This window comes from Indicator indicator, chromosome 31 (genome assembly GCF_027791375.1).
Source record: "Indicator indicator isolate 239-I01 chromosome 31, UM_Iind_1.1, whole genome shotgun sequence".
Lineage (NCBI taxonomy): Eukaryota > Metazoa > Chordata > Aves > Piciformes > Indicatoridae > Indicator > Indicator indicator.
In genome coordinates this window covers 4,385,602-4,402,245 of record NC_072040.1, presented here as the reverse complement: position 1 = coordinate 4,402,245, position 16,644 = coordinate 4,385,602, and the positions used below count along the sequence as shown (strand labels likewise).

Below are 16,644 nucleotides of genomic sequence, written 5' to 3'. Positions count from 1 at the left end.
TTCAAGACTGGGCTTGCAGACAGAACCAGGCCAGCTGCTCTTTAAGTCCTCCAGTTCATTAACACACTTCATGGCCACCTCCCACCTCCAGGATCAAAAGTCTCTGTGCTAATAGTGAGCAAAACAGGACTCCTGGATCTGCAGCCCACAGTGGCACCCAGGTCAGTTCCCTGCTGACACAGCCAAAGTGCTTCACACAGCTCCTGGGCACTGAAAGCCTGAGAGAGTGATGAGCAGCCCTGGACTGAGCAGGGCCAAGCAGACGTTCACAGCAGGGGAGTGTGGTGAGAATGGTGAACTGAAACATGGGGTAAGGATGAGCTGTGACCTAATATAACACCTGAAGCACTGGAACAGGCTGCCCAGGGAGGTGCTGGAGTCCTCATCCCTGGAGGTGTGCAAGAAACCTGTGGCCCTGTCACTGGGGACATGGTTTGGTGGCCACAGTGGTGCTGGGTTGGACTGGATTCCCCACGCAAACAATTCCATGGTCATTACACATTCATCATTCCAGTGACCACAGAGCAAGACTCAAACTCCTCCACCATGTATCTCTAGCCACTTCAGCTGCTCATACAGTTTGCTTTCCATTTGCACCCCAGTCCAACAGAACAGAAGTGCCATGGACCTGGCAGTCTGCAGCAGTTAACAAGGTAGGGAAGCTCCTTACATGACTTGGACTCCGGTGACGGCGGAGAAGTGTTGGACACGGCAAGGTCACTCTTGGACTTCTTAGGCTTCTTTGCATTTACCTGCCAAGGTTTATCATAACTTCTAAAATCTCTCCTTGTTCCTTTGTTTTCTGTTGAAAGAACAGACCCAGGCAGTGAGAACGTTGGTCGAAGGCTTCACAAACAATGCAGCCCCAGAACCCAAGCCCCAGCAGCCCCAACCCAAGCCTGCTCTGTCTGTTCTCCTCTCCCTTTCACAGAGTTCTGCCACTTCCTAAACATCAGAACTCAAATTAATAAGTTTGGCAGTGAGAAAAACAACCTCCATTTTTTGTTATGGAAAAGTCCTTCACCTCCATTTGCTGCCTTCTGTGTTTGAAAGCTTAAACCTTTCCATCTGATAGCAACAGAAAGTTGATTTGACAGGCAGTGAACATTTGGACTCCCTGAGATCTCTCACAGTCAGTTTTTAAGTGCAGCCTCCAACATTTTAATAGCAGTTTGTGCCAGAATATCAAAGCCAACACTTCTACTTCAGAATCACAGCAGATATTAGTTCAGAAGTTATTTTATTTTATTTTTATGCTTCTGAAGATCTACTATCATGAATTATTCACAGTGGAGTTTGTGAAGTAGTAGCAGCAGCTTCTCATGAAGTGTTGGGATGATGGCTTGGCAAAAATGTGTCCTATTAAAGGAAATAGCTCAGCGGAGGCTAACCTCAGGCACAAATACACCACAGGAGAGACAAGGAAAATGGGAAGGCAAAGAGGACAGTGAGGGAACCAAGGGACCTTCACCTGCACCTTCTTTCTCCTGGAGATGTTCACACCCTGTGACCCTGCCCCATGCTCACAGCTGGCAGCCAGCAGCACCCATTCAATGCAGTGTCTACTGGGCTTTATGGGGCATGCCCAGAGGATGGAGGGAAGTGCAGGAGGGTGACACTGCAGGCAGCCCTGCCCAGCAGACAGAACTTACCTGGGGTTTCAGTCTCTGCCCAAAGGGCAGCAGAGCCAGACAGGGTCCTCTGGAGCTGCCCACGGTTCCCCTGTTTGGACTGAAGGTGATCAATTAGAAATGGGATTGGCTGGTCAGGGGTCTCTGTTATCAGCTTGGTCATCAACTCCTTTGGGAAATCAAAACAGAACAAAACATTAGTGGGATGTTGCACCTCAGCTGACCAAAAGGAGCATTGGTAAAGGACAAGCCTGCCACCAACTGAAGAGAGCAGCTGAACAGAGCTATCTCCTCACACAGCTGCTGGCTCTGCCCTAGACAGAGCTCTCTGAAGAGCTCTTGGCCTCTACAGTCACTTACCCCCTAGAATGCACATTGAGCAGCCCACTGCCTGCCCACACCTACCCAAACCAGCCCAAACAGGGAGAAATTCAGCTGCTTGCGCATGTTAGAAACGGTGAAGCTCTGGAGTGGAGCTTCATCTAGACTGTCTCTCACCAAGGTGGGAGAAAGCCTCTGGCAGACATCACACAAGAAAGATCCAGAAAGTGGAGTAATTCCTGGTTTGGTTGCTTGGCAACACTGACAGCAAAGCTTGCTTTCTTTTTTCCTGCAAAATGCAAAACTGGTGACAAGTGGCAAGGTGCAATCTTGTGACACAACAGCTGTAGACCCCCACTGCAGAGGGCTCTGTACCAAAGGGGAAGTGCCAGCCTGCAACAGCCAGCTCTTGATTGAAGCATTTCTCTGAATCCTGGCTTGAAGATGGGAATTTTGTCTGGGATGAATAAAAACAAGAAGCTGAGAAGAGAGATTCAGGCTCTGTTACTCTTCATTTCTAAAGGCTAGCTTGGGTGGCAATCTTTTAAGGACACATAGCAAAATCCATGGTGCTGAGAGGTGGTGGAGTGCTGGGTGCCAGTGCCTGATTGCTGCCACCACTTGCAGGTGGAAATGGTCTTTAATTAACCTAATGAAATTGATTGTGGGATTCTGTACCTTACTGAAGGACACAATTGCATCCAGCACAAAAGGAACAAGTGCTGCTCTGAGGGGAGGGGCAATCAGCTCCCGTTCAGAAGCACCACTCTGAAAGCCACTGCTAACGCTGATAACGACCTGGCTGAGGGAGAGATCTGTGCTGACCCCCAGCACAATCACTTCTGCTCTGTGAACCAGGAAAGTTGAAAGGAGTAGAGAGAGAGGCTCCTTTATCTGGAGCAACAAAGGAGCTGAACCAATCCTGGACACCTAAAGCAGAAAATAAAAACCATTACTGGAACCCTCACATACAGACAACAAGATGGCAGTGCAAAAAACCAAACTTCTTTGTGTAGTGAGCCTCAAACTGAGCTGCCTCAAGCACTTCCAGAGAGGTCCTTAAAAGCAAACAACTGAAAACAACAGCAAGGTGGCCCAGAGCATGAAGCCTGCTGTTTGTGGAAGGCAGAGCTCTTTGATTATTCTGTTGTAAAAGGGGAGGGAAGAAGCTCTTAGAGATTTTCTTCTCAAGCTGCTCCAAGCAAGGTCTGAAAGTGGTCCCCAGCTCAGCACAGCTGGGTCCTGGCCTCTGCACTGGACACCTCCACCCAACCAGCACTAACACACAGTGATCATAGCTTCAGACACCTGCCCTGTGCAAGCCCACATCCACATGCAGGAGGTGTTACCTCCTTCCACAGTCTCCTGTCAGAGATCCCAGAAGGGGCATCACAGCTCCATAGTCCTCACTGCCTCTGCCCTCCTACCAGATTCTGCCACCCAGACCAGGAAGGCACTTCACAGCACCTGCTCAGCCCCCACCCGTGCTCCTCAAGCTCATGCTTCCTCTGAGACTCATCATCCCCAGCAGGAAACATCACAGAATGGTTTGGGGTGGAAGGGACCTTGAAGATCCTCTAGTTCCAGCCCCCTGGAACTGACAGGGGCATCCTCCCCTAGACAAGGTTGCTCAAGGCCTCATCCAACCTGGCCTTGAACAGCTCCAGGGAGGTGTTCACACATCCAATACGTGACCTGCCTGTGTTGGGTTGCTGTGCTCTGGGGTGGAGAAGCAAGAGAAAACAAAAGAAACCCCAAAGCCACCCAAGAGAAAAAGCAAACTTCCCACAAGCAGCACAGGTGCTGAGTCAGCACCCAGCTCAGTTTTTAAGTCCAGACATGAGCTTCACTGAAGGTGAGAGGACACTAGAGATCAGCAATGCACCCAGATCACCTTAGCACCACTCTGCAGCAGAACCACCTTAACCTTCAGATGAAATCATCCCAAGTTTGCTCCATGCTCTCGGCTGCTGCTCGGGAGACATCTCAGCAGACAGGAGGAATCACAAACTACACCAGACTCAAAATAGACTTCACAGGTTTGAAATGGTTCCAAAACAAGATGACAGAAGGGAAGGGATTGAATAAGAGAAACTGAAGTGTACAATGAGGCACAAAAATAAAGCCTCTCTCTGCTCTGACTCATGGCGTGCTCAGCAGGGGAGGCTGCACGAGGGGAAGGCAAGAGCCAGCCTGAATGAAGCTGCCTCTGCAGCAGGGCAGAACAGAAACAGCAGATGATGATGGAAACAGATCCATGTCTTGATCAGAAATTCAGCACAGGAGCTTCAGCTATGAGTGCAAACAGAAGTGTCAGGCACGCCGACGTCTCCTTAAAACGCCAACTCTGCTTTCTGCCCTTCCTCTGAACCCGAGCAGGGCAGGTCGAGGTTGGGCACCAGGAGGAAGTTCTGCACAGTGAGGGTGGTGGAACACTGGAACAGGCTGCCCAGGACTGTGGTGAAGGCTCCATCCCTGGAGACATTCAAGGTCAGACCTGGGCAGCCTGCTCTAGCTGGAGGTGTCCCTGCTGCCTGCAGGGGGTTGGACAGGATGCTCTTGGAGGGTCCCTTCCAACCCAGTGCCACCTGTGATTCTAGCTCAAACTTCTGCATTTTCTACTTGCTCTCAGTTACACCTAACTGAAATGACAGAAAGTTTTGCCTCCTTTATCACATATTCTGTGCACAGCACACCTCATAACAGCAAAGAGAAAGCCATGGCAGGCTGGGTCTGCATGCTGCCTGGTCCCCACCCATCTCCTCTCCACTGCGGTGTCCTCCTTCCACCCTACATCCCTTTGCCTTCTCTATCACTGGGACTCTCTCAGCCCCTGCCTTCCAGCTGGTAACAAGTACAGAAGCCTGCTCAGCTCTCAGTGCCTATCCCCCTGTGCACCACAGCTGCAGCACAGAGAAGGGGTGGGAGGAAGCTCCATGATCCCTGCAGCCTGGAGCACCAGGAGAACACATTCAATTCCTGCTGCTTCCTCACTGCACTGCCCCAGCTCAGGTCCTGCCCTGACCAGAATGAGACAGAGTGGGCAGAAAGTTGCTGTAAGCTCCAGAAAACCTGGCAGGACACTCCTGCACTCTTGCCCTGTGCAAGCCAGAAGAAGTGAGGGCAGTGATTTCTCCTTCCTCCGGAGCTGTCTCCCTGCAGGCTTTCACAGCCACTGCCCTCACTGCCATATAAGACAGCCTGGGTTAAAAGGAACTTGCAGAAGCTGAGCTGTGGATGTTTCCAAGAGCAAGAGGTATGCACATATTAACGAGGCTGCAAGAGATCTTGAAGCAAACAGGTCTAAGCTAGCATCTAATGTATGAAGTCTTCCTGCAGGGACCATCTCCCACTGCTGTGCTGTCCTCAGCTCCTCCATCAGCCATTCAGCACAGGCCCAGGTTGTCATTGCCTTGTGACTGTCCATGCAGCTCACACAAACGAAGAAGTCTTCACAGTCAATTAATCACAGTGCCAATTATAAGAAAGCTCTAATTAGCTATGTCTAAATGTACCTAGCTGGTTATTAAGTTAATTAAGAGACATTCTGTCTTGCCCTGTCATGGCTAACAGTAAGCACTCAGCAATCACAGGGCTGCCTCCTAGAGCCCGTGGCAGAGGGCACAGCCTGGCTGCACGCTGCTCACTCTCTGCGTGTCGGAGGGAGGCAGTGAGCAGACCTCAGGACAGCTCTCTCCTGACCAGACAAAGCATCAGGTGGTTTATGCTACAAGACTCTGATGGGATGCAGCTCCAAACCAAGACAAGTAGATCCAGCAATCTTCGCACCAATGTCAGCAGTGATCTGGTCCACAGAGAGGACACAGGAGCCCAGAGAGCTCCCAGATGAGCAGCCAGGGTATGTGCAGTGTATGTCTGGTGGACAGCTCCGAGGTGAGCTCATGACAGTTTGTCACACTCCACCACACACATCCTAACCTGCAGCACCTACCCCAGCCTCATGTTGCCTTTGAGAACTTTTCCCACCTTATCTCACTCCTGGCATTTCAAACATCTTTGTCCCCAGTGCATTACACCACTTCTGAGATCACAAAGCAGCTTCAAACACCTCTGCTCTCGGGTTTTGTCATTGAAAGGTTTCCTTTCTCCTGTTCAATCCCTTCAGATGAGAAAGCGTCAAAAGGGAGGTCGCTGCTCCTGGATTGCTCCCAAGGGTTACCAGCAGCTCAGCAGAAGAGCAGCCATGCTCTCAGGTAAGTCCAGCATGTCCCCACTCACCCTGCCTGCTGAACCACAAAGACTTTCTGGAGCAGCTTACACTGCTCCCAGCAGCCCTCTGCCTCTGCACACCCACTTGGGGCTGTGGAATTGTCCCTCTCACATCATGACCTGCACTCAGCAGGGACTGATCAGATGAGGGTGGCTGCGGATGGAGCAGAGTCTCTGTAAGGCCTCCCTGAAGTGTAACTCAGAAGTCTCCTCAGTTCCCACCTGCTCTATCAGCCAGGGGAAATTCTGCAACAAAGGAGAGGCACTGCACAATACAGCCAAGAGAAGAGGAAAGCAGAGGTTCTCTGAAAGGGCTGCAGGGCTTCCATGGAGAGCAATGCTCACAGGCAGGGGCTCAGGAGGACTGTTACAACCTGCTCTGATTTCCTTAAATTCCAGTCATAAAACAGCACTCTGTGCATCACTGCCTCTCCTAAAAGCAACCTCAGCAGCCTAGAGCTGAGCTTCCTCTGATCAGCCGAAGCCTCCTAACCCCAATGTCAAGGTCTAAGGTGAAGCCACTTGTTCAGTCCCCTGTGTTCAATGATTCATGACTGCAGCTGTTGCCAGCATCCCATCATACTTCCAGTTCTTGTGCACCTCTCAGTACAAAACCAGCACTTGCAGCTGAAAATGAGATGAATGCCAATGAAGACTCAGGTGTGATGCTACTGGAAAAGAGCTGCAGCACCTCCATAGTTTACCTTCATCATTAGCTCCTCCTTACTCTTCCATTCCTCACTATTTCCTCCATTCAAAAGTGATTGGCACACCCAAGTCCTTACAGAATCCTGACCCAAGAAGGCAGCAAGGACAACCTCCCTCATGCTGGAGTTCAAGAGCAGCTGAAAACTGAGAACTGTGTCAATATAAGCTGAAAAAAAGCCTCTGAAATGCAAGGATGTTGGTCACTGCTGTTTGGCCCCTGGGAGGACAAGAGCATTGGTTGCACAGGCTCAAGGCTGACACTCATCATATCATGGCCACAACTGAAGTAGGTCTGAGATAATGGGGACAGCTAAATAAATATCAGCTTACATAAGCTGGACACACTCTCCACTCTGAGTTACACATTAGCTAAGTGACATAACTGAGCCCAAGGTTAAAGCCATCTCTACACCATGCAGAGCACAAGGATGAAGTAAAGAAAACCCATGAACACTGGTCTGGGGAATGAAAATACCACCTCATGAGTAAAGATTTATCCCCAGAGGAAAAGAAAACAGCAGAAACGGCTTTAAAAGAAGTCACCAAAGAGAGGCGAGTTCTAACAATCACACAGAATCATGGAATCAGCCTGGTTTGGGCTGGAAGGGACCTTTCAAGGTCATCCAGTCCAGCCCCCTGCAGTCAGCAGGGACACCTCCAAGCAAAGCAGGGTGCTCAGAGCCCCAGACAACCTGACCTGCAATGGTACCAGGGATGGAGCTTCCCCCACCTCTCTGGGCACCCTGGGCCAGGGTGTCCCCACCCTCAATGTCAAATATTTCTTCCTTCTTTCTAGACTAAATCTCCTCTTTGAGTTCAAGCCATCATCCCTTGTCACACTTCCCACCGGTGACAGCAAGTGCCCAATTAAAGCCTCCTGAGGGTTTGATTGCTGTTCATTTGACTTCAGGCTAAATCTGTCTGGTTCCAAGGAAATGAATTCCTCTGGCAAACTCTCACCAACAGCAGCAGGGCTCCTGATGAGAGCCCCCCATGCTGACGGCAGCCCTTAGACATGTTGGAGCTCTGAGGCACCACGCCAGCAGGGCAGGAGAGAGAAGCATTTGGGGCAATGGATGGCACCAGTCCACAGGATTGATGGCACTGCCAGGCACTGAGGTAGCACGAAGAAGCTCAAGGCCTTGCTGGGAAAACTCCTAAAGCATGCAAAGACGAAGAGCCAAAGGGGTTTGCAGTCTCTGTGCAGGGAAATGCAAGCTCAGAGCAATCTGTGATCATGCTGTGGGAGAGCAGAAGCAGGAACAGCAGCCAGACCCCTGGCTACCCTCTCAGTACCCTAACTCCTGTGTATTTTATTTCCTCTCCTCACTTTTTAGCTTTTTCTTCAGTCAGTCAGTGGCTCTTTCCTTTGGCCAACTTCATCTTTCCAACCTGTTCTTCTATTACCACAGAACATTCTCTCCTGTTTCATGTTTACCTTTGTTCCCTTCTCTCCCCTGCTAGCTTTTTCTTTCAGGTATTCTCCTGGATAGGAACTGGAGATGAAATCTGCGACTTGAGCCATTTAGTCCTCTCTGTATCCCTTCTTTGCTCTACACAGGTGAGTCTCCAGACAGCCTCTGCCTCCAAACAGCTTCCCTGTGTCACACTGCACCACCCGACGTCCGCTGCTGTTACCCTGAACCTGGGCACATGTAGCAGGAGTTCTCCAACACCTTTGGGTATTCTGGGGGCTCTACACCATGCAAAAGGATGTGTCAAAAACCCCGTGCTGGGTCCAGCTCTGGCATCCTCAGTGCAGGAAACACAGGGGCCGGGTCCAGAGGAGGCCATAACAATGACCCCAGGAAGAAACCCCTCTGGGGTGGGGACAGGCTGAGAGAGCTGGGGGTGTTCAGCCTGTCAAACTGGAGTGTGATGCCAGCCTGCTGCAGGAGCTTGTGGCACAGCAGTGTCAATGGTAGTGTTAAGGACACCTTTAACTCCCTGGCAGATCTATATCCCAGCAGCCTTGCCAAGCTCAAGTAGCAGGAGGATGAGTCAGACACTCAAATGTGCAAAACATGCAGAGCTCTTTAGATGATGAGAAGTGACATCTTCTGGTGTTTGCCCTGTGTTTGTCACCCTTCAGTCCTACCCTCAGCAACCACAAGCACTAGAACCTCTCTTCACAGCAGAGCAGCACAGCTCCCAGGTAACCATTTGACCAAGATCATAATAGGAAGCCAAAGGAAAGAGACAGAAGAGTGCAGGCAATGAGGCACTGATCTTTGTCACCCCACCCCCTTCCATGTCCTACATCCATTCTCACCTCCAGCTCACTCTATTCACATGGTCCACTTCTTCCTAATGAACCAGTCCCCTCTTCTGCTCCTTCCCAGAAAGGACTGTGGGCTCCAGGACATTCTCCTCACCTTTGGGGAACTGCCCATTTAAAAGGCAAGGTCCACAGGAAGCTGAGTGAAACACAGAAGCTCCTGGTGTACTGGGCTGAGCAGCTGGAACTCCTGGGATGATCTGGAGATCACTTATGCCCTTTATGTAGCAACTTCCTGTGCTCCTGTGCTACCCCTCACCCTCTGGCACCCACATTTTCTCTCCTGAGTCAGTATCCTGCTCCCCATCATCCCACCTGGTGACCCAGCAAGCCAAGCCAGCTGAACACTTTTCACTTCTCTGCAGACTTCTTGTTCTTCCCTTTCTTCTGGGTAAGGGCAGTGTGAAACCACCACCAGTTCTGGGACAAGGACAGCAGGGATGGGCAGCTGAACATAATCAGGACCTGCAGCAAGTGGCTGCCAGGTGAGCCTCTCAGCCTGCCCTTCTGAGTACTAAACCAGCAGCCTGGAGCTAGGAGAGCAGGAAAGATTCAATTAGAAAGGCTCCAACACAGCTGAAAGGCTTCAGCCTCCACCTAACTGCAGACAAGTTCCTTGAGGAGCACACACAACAAAACTGCTGACATGAACCTGGCAGGTGGCAAGCCCCAAAGATGTCATTTTCCTCATTCAGGAACAACCTCTGACAAACCAAGATTCCACAGGAGAGGAGGATTACCTGGACCTTATTACAGGGAGGCTTCTGACAGCTCCTGTTGGTCACCCAGTCCAAGTAAAAAGCATAATGCTGATGGAACTTTGTCCATGGACAAGGGTCTGTTTATGTTTTATTTCAGGTTTTCTACTCACTTTCCCTTAAAGACAACTTTACCAAGACAGCTATTCCCCCAAAAGCAAAGGACATCTCTGCCCCACTTTTGACTTTCACTCCCTTTAAGTAGGTTTTCAGTGCACATCAAGGCTACCACAAAGTCCTACTGAAGCAGGCAACGAAAACAAACAAAGCAAAGAGAACTTCTGTCTGATTGCCTGGCCCTGACTGTGTAACACTGCAGCACTTCCAGAGCCCTGGTGGTGTTGGGTTGCTGGTCGAACTCAAGGACCTCAGAGAGCTTCTCCAACCACAACATCTCTGTGATTCTCTGAATATGCACAGAACCTTTAAGTGCTCACACCAAAACTATAGTCTTAAGCCCACATTACTCTGAGAAAGCTTCTTAGGTAGCCAGGGGGTGGTTTGTTCACTTGGAGAACAATTCTTCTGGCTCTTTAGACTCAAAGAGCTCTCAGCCTCCTGGTTTGCATAACAACAAGGTACCTGCCAGATGCTTTCTAGCTGGGGCTCTATAAATAAGAAAATTGCCAAATACTAAATTTATCACAGAGCTCTTGGAGATTTATTGCAGCCTGTTCTCAGGAGTGCTGATCCAGCTTCCCCTTCACAGCAGCTCACTGCCAGGTTGCCCAGATGAGAGCACAGCTGGCTGCTGGGGAGCCGCAGCCACACCAAGCCTGCAGGATCCCTCACTGGGGTTATCAGCACAGCCAGGACTGGATGCTCCAAGCACAAAGTGGGTCAGCACTTCACTCAGACAGGAATGAGTGGGTGCCCATTCTGAATACTCTGTCCCAACCAATTTTAGGCACACATCTCCTGTTCACATTTGAGAAAGATGGGGAAAAAAAAAAAAAAAAACCCACAACAGTGAAGCTTCATCACAGAAAGAAATCAAATTTAGAATTCTTGTTGCACTCTAAATTAAATGAAAAAAAAAGAAAAAAAAAAAAGTATCAACCTAAAAGAAAAACCCCCAAAAACCCAATCAGGTAGTGCTCTGCTGGTGTTAGCACCAAAATCCCAGAGAGGCATCTCCAAAGGGCATTCCTCAAACCTAAAGGAGGGGTCTAAGCTCAGTGCTCTCAGATCTCTTACAGAGATCCTAAGCTCTCACAACTGAAAGAAAAAGGACAACCACAGCACACAAACCCTACACACCAGGGCAAGCCTTTCATGGAACCTGGCAGAAGCTCAGGGGATAACTGAAGACCTTGCTGTCAGCTCTGCACACCTGCACAGCCTGGGGCAAGCTGAAGCTGACCTATAGCTTCAGAGGGATTTTACCTGCAAACCCCCTGGGCACCAGGGAGAGGAAAAGGCAGAGAAGTAGCAGGTCTGAGAACCTCCTGATCCAAGGACAGACATTCCAGGGGGCAAATGAGGCTGAAGGATCCAAGTTGGTTTGCAATCTGCCTCAAGTCCCAAAACTGACACAGTCTCAGATGCACACACTAATTCCCACCCACCTCCCTTCCCACCTCTAAGCCATAAATAAGAACTTAACTAGTAAAAATGTTTGGAATAGAGTGCATCTGTGTGTTGCCATTCACTGAGGGGAGAGGACTTCCTACTACCCCTCAGGAGGCCCTGGTGGTAGTCAGGAGAAGCCTGATGCCTGCTGAGTCAGCCCAAGCTCATTAATTCTTTCTCCAGAAGGTTGCTCCTACCTTTCTTTAGGGAGATGGAAACAAGTTTTCTGCCAAGGGGGGGACCCACAGCCTTCCTGCAGCTCACATGGCAGCAATGTCTCTTCAACATCTCTCCTTTACATGAACTGGGAAGACAACTCCAGGGTCAAACCACACCAAACCTCAGCAAAGAAATCAACCTGAACTCCTCTGCACATGCAGCTTGTGCTGAAGGTGAGCAAACCCAGCTGCAGACCAGAAGAGCAGATGTTCTTAAGTAGATACTGCTGGATAACGAGGCATAAAAAGCCCTAAGGACAGTACCAGGCAAGGACAGGACTGAAGGGAGGAAAGAGACACCACCAGGGTAACTGGAACAGGATGACCAGCCAGCCACTACCAGCTTGTGCTGCAGGGAACTGTACTTCAGCAGCAGGCACCCACCCACTGCTCCAGCCATCAGCCAGCTGTGCCTGGGAGACTGTCCAAGATCCATGGGATTAGGTCCTCCTGATGGCTGATCCTTGCTCATATGTGCTGGGACCTGGTTATGCATCACCATTCCTGCCTTCATCCCAGAAAGCCTGCATGTCCTCTCCCCACCTCCTCCCTTGCCTGAGTGCCCTCAATCATCCAATATTGTTCTATGCACTCCCTAACACCTTAGCCTGAAGCACACATGGAGCAATTACAGCCCCAACCTGCCCAGCAAACACCACCCCAGAAAACTGAATCCAGATCCACTCTGCTCTGATGGGATGAGGACAGAGATGGTTGCCAACCCTGACAAGAGGGTATCCATTAGCACCAAGCCCAGGGGGTAAGGAAGCCTGGCTCCTCCTGGGTGAGGGATGAGGCACAGGTCTCCTGCATGGGCCAGAACCAGGAGAGTCATGAAAAGCTGATGTGTTAGTGAAGATACCTGACCATGAACCATGGTCTTCTTGATACACCACAATGGCTGTGTAACAGGGATGCTAATATGGAGCATGAGCTTCACCCTGTGCAGAGGCTGTGATCAATTCCCATCAACTTCAAATAGCTGCCTTCTCACTACAGACTACAAGATCAAGTGCAGGTTGGAGACAATCAGATACCCCTTGAAGACAAACAATCCATCGCCAAAAGGAAATACACCAGTGGATTTTAAATGGCTAGGCAGAAAGTGGAAGACAGAAGAATCCCCATCCTTTTCCTCCCAGTATTACAGACTAAAATAATGTGAAACAGCTACACAACCCTCTCACCTCACATCCACTCCTGACTATTCAGGTCTGTGTGGATTTCATACCCAGAACCTCCTCCAGGTACACAGGAGGGCACTGACGACCTGTGGACAGCCTGCAAGGTTATGCAAAGAGCCTTCCACAGATTCCTCCTACCGTGATGAAATTCCCTCCCACAGATTCCTCCTACCGTGATGAAATTCCCTCCTTCTAGAGATTAGTGAAATATTTAATGATCTATGAAAGGCTGCAACCAACACAACTTCTTCACTTCCTCCTCCACTACTGAGATCTGAAGCATCCTACAACAGAGAGGAGCATTTTACGCTACTGAGAAATTAGGTTAAACCACAGTGACTCACAACAGGCAAGTCAAGCAGCTTGCATTTTAACGTGTAAAACAAGGAGTTAAGAAAAATGGAGAAGAAAATGACAGCTGTCAAGGGCTTACCTCCTCCACAACCTCAAGGCTCACCACTCCCATTGAAACATCCCCAAACCCGCTCCCTGCACAGCCCTAGCAACTGTGTTCATTGAGCAGCCTTTTATTCACAAACAGAACTGCTCAGATGTTTCTGTGAATTCTAGACCTAGAAACATCACCCGCTGCTCCCCAGCACCCAGCCACGCTCCATCAAAGGGGGCTTCAGTCAGTGCTGAAGGAAAACATCCAACACCTCTGACACTGAGCCAGCCTCAGCCCATGCAACCCCCAGTCCTCAGCCAACACTAACCAAATTCAAACCTTTCTTAAGAGGGCTGGCAACAAAATTCAAACCTCTCTTAGGAAGGCTGGCAAATTCTAGCCCTACACATGCACTGTGGAGAAGGCATCCACCACAGCAGAGCAGAAGAGGTTTCACTGATGGAGAACGAGTTAAATGCTGGAAAAGGGGAGCCGCATCTGGGGATCTGGCTGCCGGAGTTAATGTATGTGCAGTTAGATGCAAAACCTGCCTGAGAAACAGGATGATCAAGTGGTAATAATCACGATTGCTCCAGCACGCTCCTAAATTCTGAGACTCGCAGCTGCTGCACAGAAATAGTAAAAGATTCACATCTGTGCACCTGCCCATCCGAGCCAGCCCGGCTCCGTGAGAGCAAGGCAAGCCCACGGCAAAGCCAAGCTCCCAAGTGTGCAACTGCAGATGGGAACCTCGCTAGACACCATCGACAGGGACTTTGCACAGGACAGATTTCCTCCGGAGTCCTCAGTCCAGGGGGCGGGCGGATTTCCCGGCGGGGGCATCTATCCATCCATCCATCCATCCATCCTCTCCCTCTCCTCGCTGGCCGCTCACGGAAGGGCACCGCCGGGATCTCGGCTCCTCCCCGCACCTGCCCTGAGGACATGTCAGGGGGCTTGGGGAGCCCACCCCCCCGTCACAGCGCACCAAAAGAGTGCCGATCCTCAGCCGCCGTCGCACCACCGCCGAGGGGCATCCGAGGACCGGGTGGGAGGGCGCAGGGGCACCTGTTCCACGACCCGCCGGTGTTGAAGAAGCGGAGGGCAGCGAGTACGCGATCCTGCGGGACAGCCAGGAAGGGCTGCGCGGAGCTCCGGCACCCGGGGTGCATGGAGTAAGGAGGTGAGAGACGGCACAGGTGCGGTGCGGGAGGGCAAAGTGGTGCCGGCGGTTCCATCCCCAGGCTCAAACTCGTCCCCATCCCTGCGTTCACCCGAGCCGCCGTCGCCGGGGGCACCACCGCGGCGGAGAAGCCGCAGGCAGCTTACCTCGAAGAGGGGCCCGATCTTGTTCTTCTCCAGGTAGGCTTGGATCCTGGTTTGCTGGTGAGCCGCCATGAAGAGCTCCGGAGGCGGCGGCTGCAGCTCCTCTTCCCCCGCGGCGGCTGCAGTCCCCTCCGAGCTGCTCGCAGCTCACTCCCCCGCCGCTCAAGGGCTGCCACAGCGGGGAGCGGGCATGGGAAGAACGCTGCCCGAAGTCCCCGGGACAGAGCTAACTCGGGTAAAGCGAGGGTCGGTGGGCGGGTGCCGGGGCAGCGGCAGGTTCTTGTGCCCCGGTCAGGGAGCGGTAGGCGGGCTGCACCGGCAGCAGAGCATGGTGCAGGGAGGAAGGAGAAAGGCTGCAAAGGCGGCCCCGAGCCCGCTCCGTGTGCGGCTGTTTGCGCCTGTGCCTGGCAGCGCCTTGGTTACCGGCAGAGACGCGGCTGGAGCCGAGCTGCCGCCCTCCCGGCAGCGCCGGGCCCGAAGCCAATGGCCGGGGCCTCCCGGCAGCGCCGCCCGGGCTCCGGCGCACGAAAGGAGGGAAGGGGGAGGAGAGAGGCGGGGGTTGCGCTGCTGCCCCCGGAGGAGCCGCGCTCCCGAGCTCCGGGGCCGTTTCGCCAGGGACTCCCCTCCCTGGGCTCCACTGGCAGGGACTGGGAGAGCCCCGGGGCGGGTGAGGAGCTGGCCGGAGCTGGAGAACTTCAGCATGTGGAGGAGAGGGAAATGGGGCTGCAGGGGGTGCCTTACCTGACTTGAATGTTACATTATTTTTAAATCCTAAAATGCCACCTTGCTTATGATACTGGCGACATCCCCATCAGCGACATCGAGCTGGAGTAGCCACAGCCTTATCTGATCCTGGAAGAGACCTTTCAGATCATCCAGTCCAACCCTTAACCCAACACTGCCAGGTCACCACTGAACCATGTCCCTCAGCACCACATCTCCAGGGCTTTGAAAGTCCTCCAGGGATGGGGACTCCACCACTGTCCTGGGTAGCCTGGGCCAGGCCTTGACAACCCTTTTCATGAAGAAATTTTTCCTCATACCCAACCTAAACTTCCCTTGGTGCAACCTGAAGCCATCTCCTTTTATCCTGTCACTTTTTCCCTGGGAGAAAAGACTGACTCCTGCCTGGCTCCAGCCTCCTTTCAGGGAGCTGTAGAGAGCAATGAGGTCTCCTCTCAGCCTCCTCTTCTCCAGGCTAAACACCCCCAGCTCCCTCAGCTGCTCCTCACCAGCCCTGTTCTCCAGACCCTTCCCCAGCTTCATTGCCGTTCTCTGGACACCCTCCAGCCCCTCGCTGTCCTTCTTGGAGCTGGGAGCATAATGCCCACATAGGTGCAGCAGTTCCAACAGCCAAAGGTTCATTCAGAACCTGGTGAGGTAAAGCAGAAAATTCCAGCTGGCTGCAGGGAGCAGTGAGTTAATGGCTCCATCAAAGAAGCTGTATTTATTCTTTCTTCCCTTCAAGTAATTAGCTCCCCACCTCTCCTGGAAGCAGGGTCATAATCAGCTGCTTTCTCTCCCTCTCTCTCTAGAGAAGAACAAACAAAATCATGCCTCTCAGGATTTAACACCTCTGTTCCTCTACAGTAACTCCTTCTGCTGTACCAGCATTCACCTGTTAAAAGAAACAGCAAAACCAGTGGGGAAAAAAAATATCATTTTTTTATAGAATGGTTTTGGGCTTGTTTGCTTTTTTTAAGCACAAAACAGCTTTGAAGAATATTTGGAACATGCAGCACAGGCTGACTGCTCCCAATCCAGCAGTGCTCTGCAAAAGCAAGAGTACAAACCTCTCCTCATTCTGTGAGAGAAAAAGAGGAATTTTTTTCAGGAGTCAAAAGATCGTGAGCTCTGCTCCCACAGCCGTGGATTGCCACTTGAATCCCACGTCCTTACTGACCTAACCTTCTCCCTCTGCCCAGAAGGAGGTCAGGTGGGAGCGTGTTAGTGTTTGCAGTGCACTCTGTAACGCAAGAAATGCTTTGTAGAACTCCTCAGTTCGCTGGAACAGGCTCAGTGTCACTGCT

General features: G+C 51.5%; 1 protein-coding gene across 1 annotated transcript in view; it reads right to left on the bottom strand.

Moving 5' to 3' along the window:
• Window positions 1–14,686, bottom strand: part of C31H8orf34 (chromosome 31 C8orf34 homolog) — a 93,542-nt gene extending 78,856 nt beyond the window's left edge. The window contains 3 exon segments of the mRNA XM_054394655.1: window positions 671–802; window positions 1,653–1,800; window positions 14,618–14,686. Of these exon segments, the coding sequence (XP_054250630.1) occupies window positions 671–802; window positions 1,653–1,800; window positions 14,618–14,686 (349 nt within the window).
• Window positions 14,687–16,644: the final 1,958 nt, after the last annotated feature.